This window comes from Chaetura pelagica, unplaced genomic scaffold (assembly GCF_000747805.2).
Source record: "Chaetura pelagica isolate M959 unplaced genomic scaffold, ChaPel_1.0 scaffold166, whole genome shotgun sequence".
In the NCBI taxonomy this organism is placed as follows: domain Eukaryota; kingdom Metazoa; phylum Chordata; class Aves; order Apodiformes; family Apodidae; genus Chaetura; species Chaetura pelagica.
Window position 1 is genome coordinate 811,165 of NW_009953758.1, and position 20,395 is coordinate 831,559.

Below are 20,395 nucleotides of genomic sequence, written 5' to 3' on the forward strand. Positions count from 1 at the left end.
CTGCTGAACTGGGCAAGGTTCTTGCTTCAATATCACTTCTGGCTGTAATAGGGAATGTATTGCCCAGTGGGACTAAAAAAGAGTTTGCAGAGTTTGACTGGTAGGTTTCAAATTTTATTTTTATTTTTTAGATATGAAGTGTTGTATGAAATACTGTAGCTCCATATGAATTTCACAAAGAAGCCCATAGGAATTCATGCAAGCAGAATAATATGAAAATTACTTGGGACTTTGCAAAGGAAATGTAAAATACCTAAGTTATTTAATTTCGGAATATTATTTTTTTTCACAAAACATCACATTTACAGATTGGCTGATATAGTTCATTAACTGTTTGCTATAACTGTAGTGAAATAGTCTTGCCCCATAATCATGTATGCAAGTGTTGTGGTGAGAATGCAACAGAAAACATCCTCTTGCTGTTGATTTTTAGAGCCTCCACACATCTGTGGTCAGAAGGACAGTGGATATAGAAGAAGCATACAAGCTAAAGAAAAATTAAATAATTTTAAAAAATCAGTCAATTGTATCTGTAAATGCAACATTCAGCATCTGATGCTACTTGATGTTGCTCGGTTTAATCATTGGACGGGTATGGAGGTATTGCTGGGTTGTAGAATATTTACATGTTAATAGTTTCTGAGGTGTAATAGCAATGAAAGATGAGAAGGTGAGTGTACTGAGGCAACTACATTATTTGTGAAAAAGTATTATTTATTTCTCTTTGATTACGAGTACAGATGCAGCTAAGGTTTCCGTTTGTCTTTCTTGATTTTTCTTTCAAGCTGTCTAAATGCTGCTAAAGTGAACTCTGCAAAGACAAAAAAATAAGTATTTTGCATAGGCTTTTGATTATGTTTTTTAGGGAGGCTGACAATTTCTCCAGAAATTGTCGTCAGATGCAGTCTAAAATACACAGTTGTGTTCAAGTACATTTTAAAAATGCATGATAAATTGTAGTCTAAATGCCTATTTGTTGTTGGGTTTTGTTTATTTTCAGTAATTCCATCAAGCTAGTGAATCTGTGCTCTATATTTATCAGCACGTGGCTGACAGCAGCTGGGTTCATACATTTGGTAAGTAGATTTGAAAATACTTCATTGACTTTTTCTCATGGATCATCTGCTCTCTGAGCTAGCTTACTGCTTGAAATTACCTCGCTCTGGATAATCTCTTAACACATCTATAGAATACAATAAAAAGAAATAAATCATAGCTTCCAGAATTTCAGGCTTCTACTTAAAACTAATTCCGAATACATCATTAACTTCAACGATAAAATACGAGACTTGAATTTATGCAAGTTCTTGACTGATTGCAAGGTACCAGTAGGTGGCAATGTTTCCTAGACAACTACCCGGAGTGCCTCCTGAAAGCGGTTGGCAGAGCTGAAATGATACTGAAGTTCTGGGCTATCAATGGTTGTGCCAGAAAAAAAACACAAAACAACAACAAAGTTTTGTATTTCCACGAGAAGTAATGGGATTGCTGACATTCCGGGTAGAAATTTTTTAGATATTATTTCGTTCTCTTTTGCTTTTATATTTCAGAATTTTTTGCTGTGTCTTTCAATCACTGATAACAGATTTTTGTCACAGTTTTTTATTCAACACTTAACAATACTTTAAAAATGTAAGATAGCTAGATGTAAACGTGTAAAATAATATAGAAGTACATATGACTTCATGAATGTGAATATATAGGTGTATGTCAATTGTCTGTGTTAAACTAAGCCTTTTTACTGATTTGTTTGGTAAAGAAAATTAAAATATTAATTACATAGTTCAGCTTTTCTAATTTTGGGGGGAAAAACCCCACAACTTTTAAAAATTACATTGGGGGATGCTAGTTTCTAGCTTTTTTACTGATTTTCACTGTGGAACAAATTTGTAGGTCATGTTCATTGTCACATGCATGTCACTTCTTGGAGAAGTAGTGGTCTATCACTAATCTTAATGGTCAGTAATGCCATTAATAGCTACAGAATGCTTCAAAATAAAAATACTAAGATATGTGTTTGCATTACAAGTAAGATTCACTCTGAAAAAGTTCTGACCAAATTGATAAAAAATTAATTTACCTGTGTTAATAATTTAAATTATTTAGTGGTAAATGGAAAATCTACTTTCCATAAATAATATGAGTGGCAAGGTTATGTAAATTGCCAAAAGAACTATAATGCTAAATTTGAGACAGGGTTAGGTTCTGTATTTGCTCAAAATACATATAGACACACACACAGGCCTACATGCATATATCAGTAGAGTTAATTTGTGGAGCTCTAGCTCCATATGAATTTTAAAAAGAAGCCAATAGGAATCCATGCAAATTAATTCATTATACATTTGCTTTTACATTTTAGGTGGAGAACTCAGGGGATCCATGGGAAAATTTCCAAAATAATCAACCGCTAACATATTGGGAATGTGTTTATTTACTGATGGTTACAATGTCTACTGTTGGCTATGGAGACGTTTATGCAAAAACAACACTTGGTCGCCTTTTCATGGTCTTCTTCATCCTTGGGGGATTGGTAAAAACTATAAATATTGTTGCTGTATTATTGCTGCTATTATTATTATTATTATTATTATTATTATTATTATTATTATTATTATTATTATTATTATTATTATTATTATTATTATTATTATTATTATTATTATTATTATTATTATTATTATTATTATTATTATTATTATTATTATTATTATTATTATTATTATTATTATTATTATTATTATTATTATTATTATTATTATTATTATTATTATTATTATTATTATTATTATTATTATTATTATTATTATTATTATTATTATTATTATTATTATTATTATTATTATTATTATTATTATTATTATTATTATTATTATTATTATTATTATTATTATTATTATTATTATTATTATTATTATTATTATTATTATTATTATTATTATTACCTTGAAACTTGATCCTGCATATTTCAATGCTGTAAGTAAAGAAATAATATATCTGATTTTTAAATATTTTTCCAAAGTTCGTCAAATTAGTCCAGTTCAGTAAAGTCAGAATTTTTCTAATCCATTTAAATGAGTAATTCATGTGAATATATGGAGTGCATTAATATTTCAATTTCTAATATTATTTATAGTCCTTTACTTTTTAGTGACTTTAGTACAATTTTTTTTGAGCCTGCTACTGATATTAAAGGCACATTGCGGTTTCAGAAGTCCTACCCACCCTTCTGTGTTCCTTCCCAGAATTCCAACAAACACTGTGGCTTTGGACTGCCTTAAAGAGCAGATTGCCTGATTGAGATAATGGCAAATCACATTATCTATAATTTCAAACATCCCTTCATGTCATGTAGCAGAGTTTTAACTCACAATCTATCACATGGCCGTTACCACTCTGCTTTCATATCAGCAAGTTCTTGTGCTCTTTGTCCTCTATGTAGGTAGCACAAAAGCAACTTATCTTATGTCAACTTTCTGTTATTTATCAGTATTAGTAGTATTGTTAGTCATATTGTTGCAATGTTATTCTCTAAACCTGAAAGGTTTATTTTAATGTTTATACTGTGCAAGTTTAGTGTTTTATAAATGACTCACAGCATATGTTGTGCATATACATACATATGTATATTGTTTACTCTCTCATATATTGATGTCACATATACATACATCTAACAGAGGTGCTATGTATATAACTAATGTTACGAATGCTATATATGAGGCATGCAGAGATACATATATATGAGCATAAGTCAATACATTGCCATCTCTGTTTATTGACATATGAAGACATGAACCATGTGAACTGGCAGTAGCTCTTTGAAGTATCCGGCCACAAGAAAGTTGTTTGTTGGACTAAACATGGCAGAATAATTTTTATTTTCTCCTCAAAACCTTTTTTTCTATCACATGTTATTCTTATCCTTTTAAAAACATGAAGTTTTGGAAAAGTTTTTTTTTGGGGGGCATGACCTTTTTCTTTCTTGACAACAGGAGTAACCCTAACTTTATCTTGGTTTTGCGTTCTTTTGAATCCTAATCATGGAGGAAAGAAGTTTTCTTTTAAAATAGAAATGTAACAGTAATACTTGTGGGTTTTGGTGTTTTGCAGTGCAGCTTGAATAGGCTTTTTCTCCTCCTCTCTTCAGAAAGAATTAGACATCACTCTATTTTATGATACCAGCTTGAATTGATTTTGTTCTTGTTTTGTTTTGTGTGCCTGTTTTTCCTCTTTTGACCATTTTCTTAATTTATGATGTGTGCACCTTCTCCAAGACCAACTGTTACATTGAGCCCTCTTGTTTTGATGGATAAGAACTTTTATTTTTTAAAATATTCTTTTTAAACAACTTCATAGATCTAATTCTTTTTCATTTTCAGATCTTAAAGATATATATCTTCTGAAAATATTCATCATCCCCCTTTCTTTGGCCTCTCTTTTTAGTCTTTTCTTCTGTCTCCTATCTTCTTCTTAGGCCATGTTTGCCAGCTACGTCCCTGAAATCATAGAGTTAATAGGAAACCGCAAGAAATATGGTGGTTCCTATAGTGCGGTTAGTGGAAGAAAGTAAGTATCCCAAGAGGCTCTGCTGCCTCTGCTGCAGTAGAACACTCTCTGCATGCCATTTTCTTTTTTTTTTTTTTTGTTCTTTTGTTTCATGCATGTAGGCAATGTTTGCTCGCTACGTGCCAGAAATTGCTGCTCTCATCCTTAATCGGAAGAAATACGGCGGGACTTATAACTCAACCCGAGGCAGAAAGTAAGTCAAAAAAGACCAGGTGTGGTTGTGTGACTTTAAAGAGCCCCTGAAGGTGGTAATAGCTGACTCACAGCTTGTAAGGCTGTATTCCTTGACATCAGATATTACCACTGGAGAGTTGTCACACTATAATTAGAGACCTGGGCTATGCTATGGTACAAGTCACAACATTTTGTCCCTACTTCAAGAGAACCTGGTTACCACTAGGACTACACTTACATATCTTGTAAAAAAAATGCTGCTATTGCATGTGCAGTTAGCTTTTGGAACAAGGTTGGCTTGTCACTTCAAAGTTTTGAGCATCAGATTATCATGTGGTCAGTTCATAACTAAGCGACAGTGATAATTCACATGATTTGCAGACAGCTCTGCAAAAAAAAAAGGGAGTGCAAAGTACAAATATGAGTTGATCAGGTTATTCCATTAGTCTGACTATGTCAGAAGTCTGATACTGCTGTTTCTCATTGTTCAAACAGGAGATTCAGATCTCATGCAGCTCCTATTGACTTCATATGAATATGACAAACACTTAAAATTTTAGGACTTGAAAGCGATTCTCTTCACACACTGTATAAAACCTATGCTAAGAACAGCAGGTAGTGGCCTTAGTGTCAATATAGTATGGAAAAAAAAATACACAAAACAAAACCCAACAAAACCAAAAACCAAACCTGTAAAAAATTGCTACTTTTTCCCTGGTAGCAAAAGGTACATTTTATTGGACCCTATTAGCTCATTATATTTCTATTGAAAGGCTGCTTGCTTTCTTGACCAAGTTAAAGCCAGCCCTTCCTGGCATTCCCAGTGTGGGAACCTGCTGGGATATAGCCTTTAATGAGCTAGATGTACTTGGCAATATAGTTGTTTCTCCTCTATGTCACCTTTAGTGTTGCCTTCTTTTGTTTCATTACACATAACTGTGACATTCGCTGGTAAAGATAGATTTGCCCCCAAAACCTACTCATATAGAATCCTTTCGATGTGAGATAAAACAGCTACTGCAAGCAACACATCTAATTAATTGTCCTACTTTAAGAAGATACGGTTCTTACTTTATTCCTTGCAAATCATCACCCATGCATAATTTTATAAATGTCAATTATGGTTTTATCAAGTTGTTTCTCTGTAGAGCAGAAAGACTGTATATGTCCCACAGAGCTAATTCTAAATTACTGTTTTACATCACTGGGTAGATATATCAAAGTTTTTTCTTTAGTTATGGCTTTTACTATTGTACCTTCAATAATACTCAAACGATGAGATGACACAATTGAGAACGTCAATACTGCCAATTTTTGGGAAACTCTCAAATGTCTAAATATTTTTTACTGTAAACACTAATGTTGGAAGTTAGTATCATAATTCACTTATCCAGATTAAAAAAAAAAAAAAAAAAAGCTATTTCTGAGATACCATAGTATCATTAATTTACCAAAATTCTTACATGTGACAGAGGCCTACTCAAGTTCATATTTGTATTCATACTTTGTTTCTCAAAGAGGGATTTTCAGACACAGAACTTACACCTCTGTTTTTGAGGCTTCAAAGGAAAGCAGTTATAGCAGAGGGGAATATGGTTAAAAACAATTTTACATAGAGAGTTTTAGTCTCTTCCATTCTACATTGTCACTAGTACCCAGCATTGCTCAAGATGTCTCTCAACTTGGACCTGATCTTCAGCCAGAACCCAACATTCTGAAAAGCTCAACACCAGATTACAGGCTTCTGCAAGCTTTTGGGCGTGCTTTTTTTTTTTTTTTTTTTTTTCCCCCTTTTCTTTTTGTTTTTATTTACATGCAATATCTGTTTTTAGCTTGCTCTGTTGGCATTGCTTTTTCTGCTGATCTCTACTGCCCATGTAACTTGAATTTGAAACTCAACTCTGTTACCAGCATATAAACTGTTGGATTTACTTTATGCATTGTTTTCTGGTTTGATTATCAATTACTAAGTAGTTTAAATACATCTTTTGTTCATGTGGGTCTTTCATCAAAGAATCTCACTTCGGAACTGCACAGCAAAAAGGCATTAGCACCCCTTGTTTGATGTTGCTTTTGCAGTCAGTAGAACAAGATTGATGAAATGTTATGTTTGGCCAAAATTTAGATTTTCATTTGGAATTCAGTGTTGAGAGAATGGATTGTCAGGACCGATAAATTTTCCTTTGCTTGGGATATGGGCATGTGGTAGTAATTAGCAATGTAAGGTCTTTAGTTGAGCAACCAAGCATAGATTCTGGCAGCAAACATAGTGAGAAACTACAGTTGTTCTATTCCTAACATCAGAAAGTTTCCAGATAAGATTAAATGCACGTACAAAATTAAAGCAGCTCAATTTTGCTGGAAGAGGTTGTTCCAGCTCTTAAAATAGCAAATGTGCATACTTTTAACATTTCTCCAATACACATAAGTATATGGAATCTGTTTTGTAGCATTTATATGTATGTTTATACATGTTGCCTCATGAACCATGTCTGTGGGCTAACATCCTTCTATATGATTATTCAACATCTAGGTGGGAAGTTAAAATTAACATATTATTATCTATGTTTTGAGGAATGCATTACATCTCTTTTAATACTGAGGAGAGCCTTACTGTAGAATTGTAACTGTCAAAGCAGCTCGTATGTATGCATAGAAATTATTTCTACAACAATCACTCACTAAAGAAGAGAAAAAAACAGCACACCAACAAGATCGATCTCACATTTCATTTTGCGTTTCAGACAATAAAGTCCCCAAAGGACTTATCAACTATATAGGAACCATTTTGCCAAATAAATGAGCTTCGTTCTCTCTTAAGTGGCACACATACATACACAGTTTGTAACAGAGGGAGTCGGTAGGCCATATGCAATTATCAGTAGTTAAATTTAATAGACACTAGGTAGTGTTGCCACAAAATTCCACAGGGAATTTAAAATTTTGTTTATAATCTCTGTTTTGTAATATATTTATGTAATGAGACTTCTGAGGTCTCACAGAACACAAAGGAATTTTATTATAGTCTTTGATTGAAGTTTCACCTGTTAAGTAAACTGCAGTACTCACTGTTGCACATATACCAAAATGCATACTGATCTATCTATATAAAATGTAACTGGGACCAAACATACACATTTAATTACAAGTAGGATAATGAGTTTGGCACAATTAGAACCTACTGAAAAAAAAAAAAAAAAAAAAAAAGAAGAAGAAAAAAAGAGAAAAAAATTACCAAAAAAGGTAACAATTCTTGAATTCTTGTCTGGGATTTCAGAATTGTGAACAATGAGATCTGCTCTATAGGTATTGAGATTACTGCTAAACAGCTGTATTGCTACTATTTTACAGATCAGATCATCAAAAGACTAATGTATTTACTATGTACCAGAATGAGATGGTCAGTAGACAAGAAAAATCAGGCCGCCTTAGTTTAGTTATACTCAGAACAAACAATTGCTTCTATAGTCACCACTAAATGCAAATGTTACAGAGAAAAACAGGTGGTAGTTACAAAGACTGAAGGTAGGTGATATTAAAAATGTATACAAATAAGATGTAACTGGGAAACAAAATTCAGGTATGAGAATCGATCAGAAATGTAAAAAATACCTCTCCTAGGAGGTATCTTAGGATAACAGTGATGTGGCTTCCAGTATTTTCCACATTGAGTCCCACACAGATTTTATGTTCTTTAATGTGAGCAACTCAGTCACTTCTGTTATTCCTTCCAGTGCATTTCCCTGAATTAATTCTGTAGTGCATGTATTTATGTTTTAGGAACTACTTTTTACAAAGCAGGTATTACATATAATATTTTTTACATATTAGCCAATGTTCTGGTGATTTCTATAAAAGTAGGTAACAGTGTATCTTACTTTCTTTGTTGAATAGCTGGTATATTTTTGTTATTAATAGACTATTATCTGCTTGACAGAGATTTTGTGAAATTTTAAAATGCAAAGTAGACAAACATAATCGTAGAATTGTTTTGTTGGAGAAGACCTTTAAGATCAACCACTTCCCTGGGCAACCTGTTGCCATGCCTGACATCCCTTTCAGAGAAGTAATTTTTCCTAATATCCCATCTAAACCTCCCCTGGTGCAACTTGAGGCTGTTTCCTGTTCTCCTAACACTTGAGAGAGACTGACCACCACCCCTCTTCAGCCTCCTTTCAGGTAGTTGTAGAGAGCAATAAGGTCTCCCTTCAGCCTCCTTTTCTCCAAACTAAACAACCCCAGTTCCCTCAACCATTTCTCCTAAGACTTGTTCTCTAGACTCTTCACAAGGTTTGTTGTTAGCTCTTGTCATAAGGGTCGCAAAACTGAGCACAGTACTTGAGGTGCAGCTACTCTGCTCCATGTCTTCCAGCTCAGAGTGCTGGGTACCCAGAGAGCAACTGGTCTTATTGCTAGACTGTGGCAAAGAAGGCATTAGTACCTCAGTCTTCTCCTTATCCTTTGTCACTATGTTTCCCCCCACATCCAATAAAGAATGAAGATTCTCCTTAGTCCTCCTTTTGTTGTTGTGTATTTAAGGAAACATTTTTGTTGTCTTTTATGGCAGTAGCCTGATTAAGTTTTATTTGGGCTTTAGCCCTTGTAATTTTCTCCCTGCATAGCTTAACTACATCTTTTTAGTCCCCCTGAGTTTCCTGCCCCTTCTTCCAAAGGCCATTAGCACTCTTTTTTTTTTTTTTTTTTTTTTTTTTCCTGAGTCCCAGATGAAATTCTCTGTTTTAGCCAGGCTGGTTGTCTTCCACGCTTGGCTCATCTTTTGGCACATGGAGATGGCCTGTTTCTGTGCCTTTAAGACTTCATCTGAAGAGTCTCCAATGTTATATTGTCACACTGAAAAATATCTGCAATATTATATAGGAGATCTCATAAAACATTGCAAAACTTACTAGATCATGAAGAAACAACTGGTGAAAGCATATACTTGAAAGGAGTTATATTCAGGTAAATTCATAAAGTAACTTACTGACAAACGTATCAGTATGAACAGATAAGGTAGTTTGTAATGACAAAATACTGAAGACAAATACTGGAGATAAAAGCTATATGTAACATCTAGTTAGGTGCAGGAGGAAAAGAATCAGATTTTATTATGGTATTATGAAAAGTCTATAGATTAGACTTTAGAAATACAGGTTTTTTACGGACATGTTTTATTCTTTTTTATTTGACTTTTTTTTGGTGGTTGTTTACAAACTGAAATGCTTTATAGCTTGAGTATTGATGATAATTCCTCTTAGCCATTTTTCTTAATAATTTGAGGGCAGCAGCTGTTTCCCTGCACCCAGTCTCAATTTAGCTTTTTCTTTTTAAGGCTTTCAAATTATATTACTCTGTTTAGGCTTTTCCTGTAGAACTCTTGAGTTAGTATTCAGAGGTCATTTTAAAGTGATAATTTTAAAGTGAAGTGCAATAGAAGGCTGAAGAAGTATCTGCCACTCCATCACTACAGCTGATAGACTGCTGTTTTTAGAATGTAGCAATAAGCCTACAGGGAGGCTGGAAGATGCAGTGATCACTTTGAATCCTTTACTGAAGTACTCCAACTAATCTCTTAACTATAAAGTTCAGTCTTTTAAGTCTCATGAGAAGGAGGTTTCATCAAGAAATTATTTCTTTTGCATAAATAGAATTTGGCTTTTGCACTTTTGTGATACTTGGAAGTCATGTGTTCAGTCCTAGCCAAAATAGGACTCACAAGATCATCTGTGTTACTTCTTTAATGGAAAAAGAAATTAAAATCAAGGTTTATTGATTTGTTATAATGTTCATATTACTCAGGTTTGGTCTAAGATTTGGTTAAAGATCCAGTTTGGTTTTATCTTTAATCATTTGGACTTAACATTTTATTCTGCATTTACTAATTTACTTGAGAAACACAATTGTAAATTTGTTGTTTCATGTCTGTATTCAGACATCAGGCTGGATTTTAATTTTGTGAAATATTTTCTAGTTGAAAACAGAAGCTGATTGGAAATCAGCACAAATCTGCACAAATCTCTGGGAAGCATATGTAAAGAACATTTGTAAACTGATAGACTAGAGACTGGATAACTTAATGTGGTTTTTTTCAGTCTTGTAGCTACAATGAATTATTAACTTTTAATTACATGGACTAAATTATTTTTGCCTTTTTCATGTGAAACTGCTGTCAAATTCAATGGAAGCTCTTTAGGAGGACAGCAGGCAGAACACAGCTTCACATAAATAGATATTGACAGAGAGAGGCATAATTATTTTTATACACATGTATGTGTATATATAAACTGCTTAGTTTTTTTCAATAGTAAATATTTATGCTAAACTGTTGAATTTTCAGAAGATTAAAAAAAAAAAATAATCCAGAGGCATTACTGTAGTAAATATATAAGATTAAAAATCGTATATCAATGAAATCACAGTTTTTTACTGTATGAGCTATTAAATCCTCTTGTTTCTCTTTTGTCATGATCTGCTTTGCTTCCCAGGGTTTTTTTCAGATTTCTTACATTTGCAAGCTGTAAATTAGCAAATCATCAACATATCAATGGGAAGAATCATCTGTTAGAGATTCCTTCCAGAAGGGAACATAGTATTCAATAACTAGGTTTCACAGAGAAGAATAAAAACTGTAGATAGATAGATATGGTAAACAGAAAGACAAACAGATAATTTAAGTTGACAGGCTGTCTTGGACTGATTAGGCATTTGAATTTGATTAAAAATTTAAAAAGGCATTTTTCTTGCTTATCCAAATAGTTTGGCAAGGGTCCATTTGCTGCAGTAATGAGAGGCATAGCTCCAAAGAAAGTGACATTAAATTATTGCATTAAATAATTTGATAAAATATGTAAGATATTATTTTCCAGTGAGTTGAGAATGTAATAAGAGAATGTGACATGGATTGCATTACAGTCCCCAGGGGTGTCTCTCTTTCACTTCTGGTAGCCATTCTTCTAATACCACTGTTTCAAATGAAGTTTCCCCTAGTGATAAAGAAAATCTGATGAGTGTTAAATACGCCAACAGATAGAATACGACAAACTGTTTCATTTTATTGTTGTTCTTGTGTTGTTTTGGTTTTGGTTTTTTGGTTGTGTTTGTTTGTTTTTTGTTTTGTTTTTGTGGGTTTTTTTGCATGCTTATTAAACTGCATCCATTCCTATGAAAGCAAGAAAGTAAGTGTGGGAAGTGACACAACAATATTATGTTTTTAAAAAATGTATATTCCACGTCCCAGATCATGTTCCATTTCTACAGTAACAACGCTACTTTTATATTTCTAGTTAGAATTGTAAAAATGTAAACTTTTCCTTCTCTCTGTCTAAAATTTTAAAGAGCTATTGTGTTTGGTATCAGAATAGCAGTTATTGCTATCCAAATTTTGACCCAAGAAAGGCTGAATCTGGTTTATAAATCTACTGATCTACCATATTCTAACAAAATATACACATCATGACTGTGTGGACATTCCAGGGAGTGCAATGCGAGATGGCAAAAGCAGTGAATTCATCAGCAAGTTTTAGTGAATTATGACAATTAGTTTTTACTCAGCTTCTGTTGCAGAGAATTAATCATGACATTTCGGGGTAATGTCTATGGAAACAACTGTATTGGCACTGGTCATGAATGAAATTCTCAAAAATCTTAAAGCCTTTGCTAACTTCTGTATTGTTTAAAAGTGATGTAGTTGTTTTTTTGAGCCATTGAACATTACACTACAACATGCAGAAGGCAATTTGAAAATGAGTAATGGTGGCAATGTTGAAAGCAAGTTATTTTAAGGGAAAGTATTTTCAATTGATTTTAAAGGTGATAGCAAATACTATACTCCAAATATTATTACCATCAAGGCTGAATGAAAGGCTGAATATTCACTCCTCAAGCTACAGTAGAAGCATCTTAACTTACCCAGATCCCAGCAGGAACAACTCAATGTGCTTTCTTACTGTTACTACAATTTCAGAGGTATACATCAAGAAAACAATATTAGCTTTTATTTCTTAACTTGTTTTATAGAGAAGCATTTCACAATTCTTTAGATAATAAAAATTAAAAAAAAAAACTCATTTAGCTTTAACTGGGATGAAGTTGAAATCAACAAAGCAACTGAAAGTGAATGACTTAGAATAACATGCTATTGCAGACAGACTTAGGTGCAAGCTTTACTATGCAGTTTAAACAAAGGAGTGTGCTATTTGTCCAGGATTAAAGTATCTGAAATGCACTCTCTTGGCCTCTTGTCTAGTAGAAATTAAAATGACGCATGTGTTTAACCAAATAAGAGAGAGACACATAAGCACGAAGTTTTCACTTAATTGAACAGGTAATACAATCTTGAATAATCATAAGAAGCATTGTCAACTAGTGCATTTAAAGAATGCACACCACTAATAAATAAACAAGAAGACCATATATACAGTTGCTGTTGACAGTTATTGACTTTTCATAATAAGAAAAAGTCACGGAGTCCCATCCTTTGTTGAGGGAAACCAGGTGGACTTTGCAAGGACCTGTTTACTGCAACCACAACAGCATGCTGCTGGTATACAAAAAGAGAATGTAGATGGTCTTTAGATAAAAGCATGATCATAACACTAAGCAGAAAAAAAAACAAACATAAAGAAATTTGAGCATATGTTTTCAATATAAATATTATAGTTTTATAGAGATGTCCAAATCAATATTTGCTACACTTTGTTTAGTTACTTGACAAGAGAACACCATGTGTTCAACTGAATGCTGAACAGAATTTTGTATTTATAATATTTGATTTATTATGACAGATTCGTTAGAGTGAGTTTTTTCAGGTTCTTTGTACTTTTTCCAATAAAATGGATAGAATATCTTTCAAAATAAACAGGAAAAAGGTTTTCCATTTGTATTGTGTCCTGTGAAGGAGGAGCTATGCAAAAATCTTTTTTGAAGAATCTATTCACAATGGATCTGTTTTTATTTACTGCACTATTTATGTGGATTAAGTGTATGTTATCAATTATGTCATGTCAGAATTTCAGATGTTTTATTTTTTGTTTATTTCATTTTTTTTCTTCCTCAAACTGTATGTACCTGTAGTAGCTTTGGACCTTTTGATGCCATTTTTGTTTGTTATAAGAAGCTAGTGTATTTTTAGCAAATGTATCATTATGTCAATACTTGAGGTAGCGTAGAGTTTTCAACTGTAGAATCAAAGTTGAAACCAACTGTGTAGAACTGCAACAATTTTTCATATTTGGTCACTGTAATTAAGTTTGAGAATCATAAGCACATAGAAGCTTTTGATTCTTTGTAAAAGTTTCTTTTTGCAGCATCACAGTCATTTAATATGGTTTCCCATTGGTATATTACTCTGATACATGATATGAATGACAACTATTACTTAACAGAAACCCTAGTCCTCCTGAACACTTATCAGCAACAATGTCTAAATTCCTGGGTTTCAGTTTTGGAAGGGAATTTCTAAATCCTTTCTTTATAGAATGACCAAAAAGAAATCAGAATAGTTTAGGTGAATACTGTAATACTTTTGAGGGGTTTAATAAACGGAAGCTTAGTGCAGGGATTAGACATTTTTGTTGACCCAAAATTATTAATACAATGTTTCCTACCAATGAACTGTAGCTGAAAGCAAAAGATAGTCGGTATGTTGGCTTTATTTGAAGCTTTACTCTTAGTGCATGGAAAAAAAATGATGGTACATAGGAAGGGAATGGTTATTAGAGAAACAGAGGAAGTTGTAGATTTCAAACCATATACAGGACAGATTGGAACAATATACGCTCTCCAGGTTTTCTTAAGTGATGTACTTAGTAACTGTCTCTGGGCAAGTAGGAAATCTGTTATTGATTTCTTCTACTTCTAAGCAAAAATGTGATTTATGTTAAAAAGAGATATTTTTTTTTTTTTGTGGGAATTTTCAACCAAAACTTAATGCAAGTATCTCATCAGAACATTGTTTAAAAGCCAGGAGATTTTATTGCAATCATTTCTTAGGACTATGTAAGATCAGCAAAGAAGAGAAAAAGAGGTAATGTCCAGCCCCAAGTCAGAACACTAGAATGAAACTATTGTGCAAGTGCCTTTGGACACTTCCAGAGAATCAGTCCTGATGCTCAAATGCAAGAGTATTTAACATCCAAATGTGTTCTTTTAACTGGAGCAGATTGCTGTGAAAACCTACTGAATTAGAATCATAACAGGGTGGAATTATTGTACCAAATGCATCTGCCTTTAGTGGGAGTTTTTTGAAGAAAAAAACCTCTGGAGGTTTTTTCCCGACCTGATTTATCCTGTAATCATGAAAATTTCTTCTGCAACAGAGTAATTTGGGTTGCACGCTCTATCTGGTTTGTAGTTTTTCTCTTCAGTTTACCCCTATTTTTAAAATATGGACTCTTAGTGACAGGAAAGAACCCATATGAAGTGAAATTCCACAGGAACAAAGTAAATTTTCTGCACAGGAATGCAGTATAGCACAGGAGCATTCAGGAAGAGACCCTGTCAAAGCTAACAGCACAGGATCTATACAAAACAGTTGCCTACAGGAAGAAATTATTTCTGTTATTAAAAATAATGCATCAACTATGCAAATGACAAGTTCAATTCCTTAATTAGTAACAGATGGAAACATTTTAAGAAAATAATTCCCATAGTTTAAATTAAGGCTTCCTGAAAAAACATATACAGACAGTATGAGGAATACAAATGAATATATTTAGCTTTTATTTTTCGTTTTCTTGAGTCTTTGCAGATTTTGATGCTAGATGACTTTACACTCAAGAAAGTGCTGAATACCACTAGACAGCTAGAAATTCCCAATATGTTGGCATGATGTGGTGTATCAAACACATTCTGTTCAGGATAAATCTAGTAAGCTACTCAGGTTTTAAACGTCTCTTCAGAATCTGACATTTCTCGAGGTTTTTCATTTACATTGGTATATTGGATGGAGATTCATCCATTTGGAGTGGAGTGAATCCTAGTGCTTAAATTTGTGTTTTACCCTTCTGTGTTGAAGCTTATTATCCAGACCTAATTGTGTGTGGAATATCACGTGCACACACTGTGCTGGCAGCTCAGGCAGTTGACCGCTAGGGAAACTGAGGAAGATTGCTTCTAAAGAGGGGAATATAGGCATGGTGTTATCCAGTACGGAGACTGCTGCAAGTGCTGCAAGCTTGCAGAGATCCCAGAGAAAACCTCCTTAAGGACCACTTGCACTAAAAAAGGATGAGCTAATTCATAGTATTGACTCCTATGATGCATACAAAACAGCATGATCAGAGTCTCCTATAAATATATATTCCTTGACTGTTAAGAAGAATGAAGCAATTGAAATTTTTGTTACTGTTATTTCTAAAATTACATCAGAGTCCTGGTCATGTCACTGAGGACTCATGCAAAAGGAGCGTTTGAGTTTATCAATTTTTTAAATAATGCTTTTTATAAAAAATGGTAATAATAGGTCAATGTAATGAAGTGTGCTGCACTGGTATAATAGTTTATTTTGTTTTGATTTTCTGTGAACATATGAGCCAATCCAAAAGTAACAGTACACAAAGGTGGTATTATTCATTGCATGATGGTGATATTACTCACTGCAACATGCATATTACTGATTTATTCTTTGTTCTGCATAATTAGCCTTTTTTTCAATTATTTTTATGCACTTTTCACACACATTTCATCAAGCATCAAACTATAAAGCAAGAAGACTCATATTATAGCCCATTACACAAGTGATCGTTGCTGCCATCTCTTACTTGCTGTTTCCACCCAATGAGGTTTTTTGCATTACTGGGTTTTCCACTGAACAATTACGAAGTAGGTGAGATTTGGATGGTCTAGTCCTTAACCTTTGCTTTACATTTGGCAACTCGAGTGTCAAATAAGTGTGAAATTTTGTGTCTAGCATTTGTGCTTGGACCATATGGCTGTAATGAAGTTGACTTTGTTAGTTCAAGAAATGTATTTATACCACCCTGTCCCTCTTCATGACTTCTGTGAGCAGCTTGGTAATTGGAAGTGTTAGCAATAGGCATATCAAAATTGCCATATTTCTTCAATCCATGGCAGTAAGGAAAGCTGGAGTTGAGTTTATTCCATGAAGGAAATTGTGATACAATGTAGGATATTCTAAGCACAGTAGACTTTGCTTTACAATAATAAAGGAGCAAAGACCCCTTAAGTCAAGAAGTGCCATTTCCTAGGCCTTTTCTTCAGCCTCTCGGAATTAAAGATGTAGAATTCAAGAATGTGTATGTAAGTTTAGTGCTTCTATCTTGCACGGTCAGATATATCTAATAATGGAATATGGAGCAGCAGAAACATTTGTGATACCACAGTCTGTGCAAACGTCAATTTTCTATTGCAATGGTGCAATAAATAGTGGTTTCTTATTCTGAAGTACTCTCCTTATAGGAGTCACGTTAGGAGAAAGTTTTCTTTTTTTTACTATGTATTGTGTATAATTGACAAAATTTGCACTGCCTTCATTGCACAAGTGTCTGCTTTCAACCATGGAAAAATATTGAAGCACTTTAGGGAGATTTGCTGCCTCGTTATGTCATAAAACAAAAATTTAAACAGTAAACCTCAGTATAGGTTGTGAAGATGTGGAGAAAAATGTGTAAAATAGAGAAATGTTACCTTGAAAGGGACTGGTTAATATAGTGTATAAACATACATAAATGATGCCACTTATTCAATATGCAGTACAACTTGGCCAAATGGTTTGCTAATAGTAGTGTTTGCTACTGACAGTGTATATGTATTTGCAATTGCAAAGTACCTTTTGGAACTGATGTCTTCCTTCTCCAACATCATGGAATAGGACCTAGAGAAAGATCAAGTAGACACTAACGCTCTTTTTTGGCCGATAAGCTATCATTTCCTTCTTTACTTTCTTGTTTGCTCTTTTTACCTTCTTCACAAGATTAACTCTCATTTTTCTGTAACAGGCACATAGTTGTCTGTGGTCACATAACACTTGAAAGTGTGTCCAACTTCCTAAAGGACTTCCTGCACAAGGATAGGGATGATGTCAACGTAGAAATCGTCTTTCTGCATAAGTGAGTAGTCTTTCAAGATCACTCCTATCTGTTACTAAAGCATTAAACTGTGTCTTTTTTGAAGGAGATCAAAGATCAAGATCAAAATAACCATAAAATTAATGTTTACGATTTATTTTGATAACAACAAATTTTTTAAAATGTTTTCTTTTTTTTTGTTTGGTTGTTTGGTTTTTTTTTAATAACCCATTACTAAGTATAGGTTTTTCAAGCAGACAGACTTGAAAACAAATCATGTTAATTTTGAGTTGCATAGCTGAACACATAGTTGAAGAGGGAATGGAATTATTAAATTTAAAAATTAAAATACTAGTAAATACTTGTGAGATTTATGTTTAATGGAAGATATTTCTAGTTAAATGCTGAAAACTGGTAAAATACTGTATGTCATATGAACTTGTGCTGTCTGAAAACATATTTTCACCTTTGATCTCATTAGGAAAAAACACTTTGTTCATGTTGCAGACTATTTCAAAAAAGAAAAATATAGGTGCAGGTGCAGTTTTAATATAAATGAGATAAATTACTTTAGAGACAGTGAAGACAGAAAAGAAGCTCTTGTCGTGGTGATAATTAGTAATGCTCTTTTACCCATGTAAAACATAGCTACACACACAATCTCTTGCATTTTTCTGATGTGGGATTAAGAGGGGTCCCTTTAAGTGGCTGCTGTTTGTTGCAGGCACAGCATTACGTGTTATACATCATCAAATAAATGTGCCCTTGGAAGAGGCTTCTAGAAATAGCCATGTGCTAGAGAGGGAGACAGCAAGAGAAGTTTCCTCATCTGTTTAGAAGTGTTGCAAGCTATGAATGAATAATATTTGGGCATTTAGCAGCAAGTTCTGCACTTTTCTTCTTGTCAAAGAGAATTCTTAAAAACGTAGATGACTCAACAAAGGAAACTGAAAGCAGGAATCAGCAGCATTTGCACAATTTCTGTCTAGTCCTTTCAAATTGAACTAATGATAGTATCCTAAATTAGCTACATTGTTTGCTTGTTTACTCTCTAAGCAATAACAAGAATTTACTGTCAGAGGAAAGTGAAGATCGAGATTTCCACAGTGCAAATGGATGGTGGTAGGAATCAGGAAACTGCATATGCACATGAAGGGAGTTTAGCTACTTGTTTATTGTTTTATAAATGAAGGGAATGGGGCAGATATGTAAACTGACTTCTCTTTTGTTCTTGTGTTTTTCTCCTCTTCCCAATGCAGTATCTCCCCTAACCTTGAGCTGGAAGCTCTTTTTAAACGACACTTCACTCAGGTGGAATTTTATCAGGGTTCAGTTCTTAATCCCCATGACCTGGCAAGAGTGAAGGTAACAGCTCTGTTGTTCTGTTCTCCTGTCAAATGACTTTTTTTAAAGTACTCATTGCTGCTCTTAACCAGCAGATTGATTTGCCATCTCTATTATCTTGCCTAATAAATCATAATATTTATCCTTATAAGCTTTGTTTTTCCTATCTTTACATTTTCAAAGCTACAGTTACAATGTGACTTAAATACATTCTCTGCTGTTCCATTGAACTCTTTATTAATTTTTCACTGGGACTTAGTTCAAGAGTCTATTTTACAATAATGTTTGATATAATAGAACATTGTCTTACAGTAATTGCTTGAAATATTATTTTCTTGTCTTCATCAGCATTATTAGAAAATTTTTCACCTGTCAAACCCTTTTTCTACTATCTAGAATCCTGGAAAAAAAAGTACACGTTAAGATTTTTTTGTAGCTAAAATGACATACTTTTATTATCTAGAATTTTTAATGATAAATTATTTTGTACTCTTAAGGCAAAGTATGAAGTTGAAATTAAAAAAAGAATAATTTTTTTTTAAGTCAATTAAAAAAGAAAGTTGAATGTAAACTGGCTACTTAAACCAAGAATACAAGGATATTTTGATGAAATATTAAGACTTTCTGGAGTATTAATAATTTCTTTTGTTCGCTTTGACTGCAGAAATTGCTTAACCTTTTTTTTCCCAAAAAACCCACACTATTTTAGTTCATCAGAACAAAATGTTCTAATTGTGACCATCAAATGATGTGTTTGTATTTAGTCTTCTGTATTCCACCCTTCTTTGTGGTAGTATTTTGTTGTATACACAGAAGAAATATTCTTGTCATCTGCCTTGTCTTAAATATAGCTGAGGTTTGTGTGGACATAGATGACCTGTGAACAAATGAAGTCTCATGCTTTCTAAAACTGGTGCTCAGATTCTAAATCATCAGCTTCAGCCACCTCTTCCTGTCTCCTAATAGGAAAGTATTTAAATTCCCAAGCAAAACTGCAGGACTTCTGGGAGCATTTTACTGATGCAACAGGAACTTCTGACAGATTTGGGGTTTAATTTTCAGTATCTGATTAGAAAAGATATACCTGTAAACTCCTTCATGCCTTAGCTGATACTAAATAAGTCACTAATGGCATGACCTGATCTGAGCATCATAAGCAAGTTACAAGAAGGTGCTGCGTGTATATGGGAGCTATTATCATCACTCACATGAACTCACCTTAGCCTTTTAACATTTTTTTTGTTTTAAAAACTGACATTCACACTCATGATGGCCGTGCAGGATTT

General features: G+C 33.4%; 1 protein-coding gene across 18 annotated transcripts in view; it reads left to right on the forward strand.

Moving 5' to 3' along the window:
• Positions 1 to 20,395, forward strand: part of KCNMA1 (potassium large conductance calcium-activated channel, subfamily M, alpha member 1) — a 447,141-nt gene that overhangs the window by 289,943 nt on the left and 136,803 nt on the right. For 13 of the 18 annotated variants that reach the window (XM_010000727.1, XM_010000731.1, XM_010000726.1 and 10 more), the window contains exons 7-11: positions 1,001 to 1,076; positions 2,363 to 2,533; positions 4,475 to 4,566; positions 17,697 to 17,807; positions 19,025 to 19,130. In XM_010000727.1, the coding sequence (XP_009999029.1) occupies positions 1,001 to 1,076; positions 2,363 to 2,533; positions 4,475 to 4,566; positions 17,697 to 17,807; positions 19,025 to 19,130 (556 nt within the window). Of the gene's footprint in view, positions 1 to 1,000; positions 1,077 to 2,362; positions 2,534 to 4,474; positions 4,567 to 4,667; positions 4,760 to 17,696; positions 17,808 to 19,024; positions 19,131 to 20,395 lie in introns of all 18 variants that reach the window. The other 5 variants (XM_010000728.1, XM_010000732.1, XM_010000734.1 and 2 more) reach the window with 1 other exon arrangement.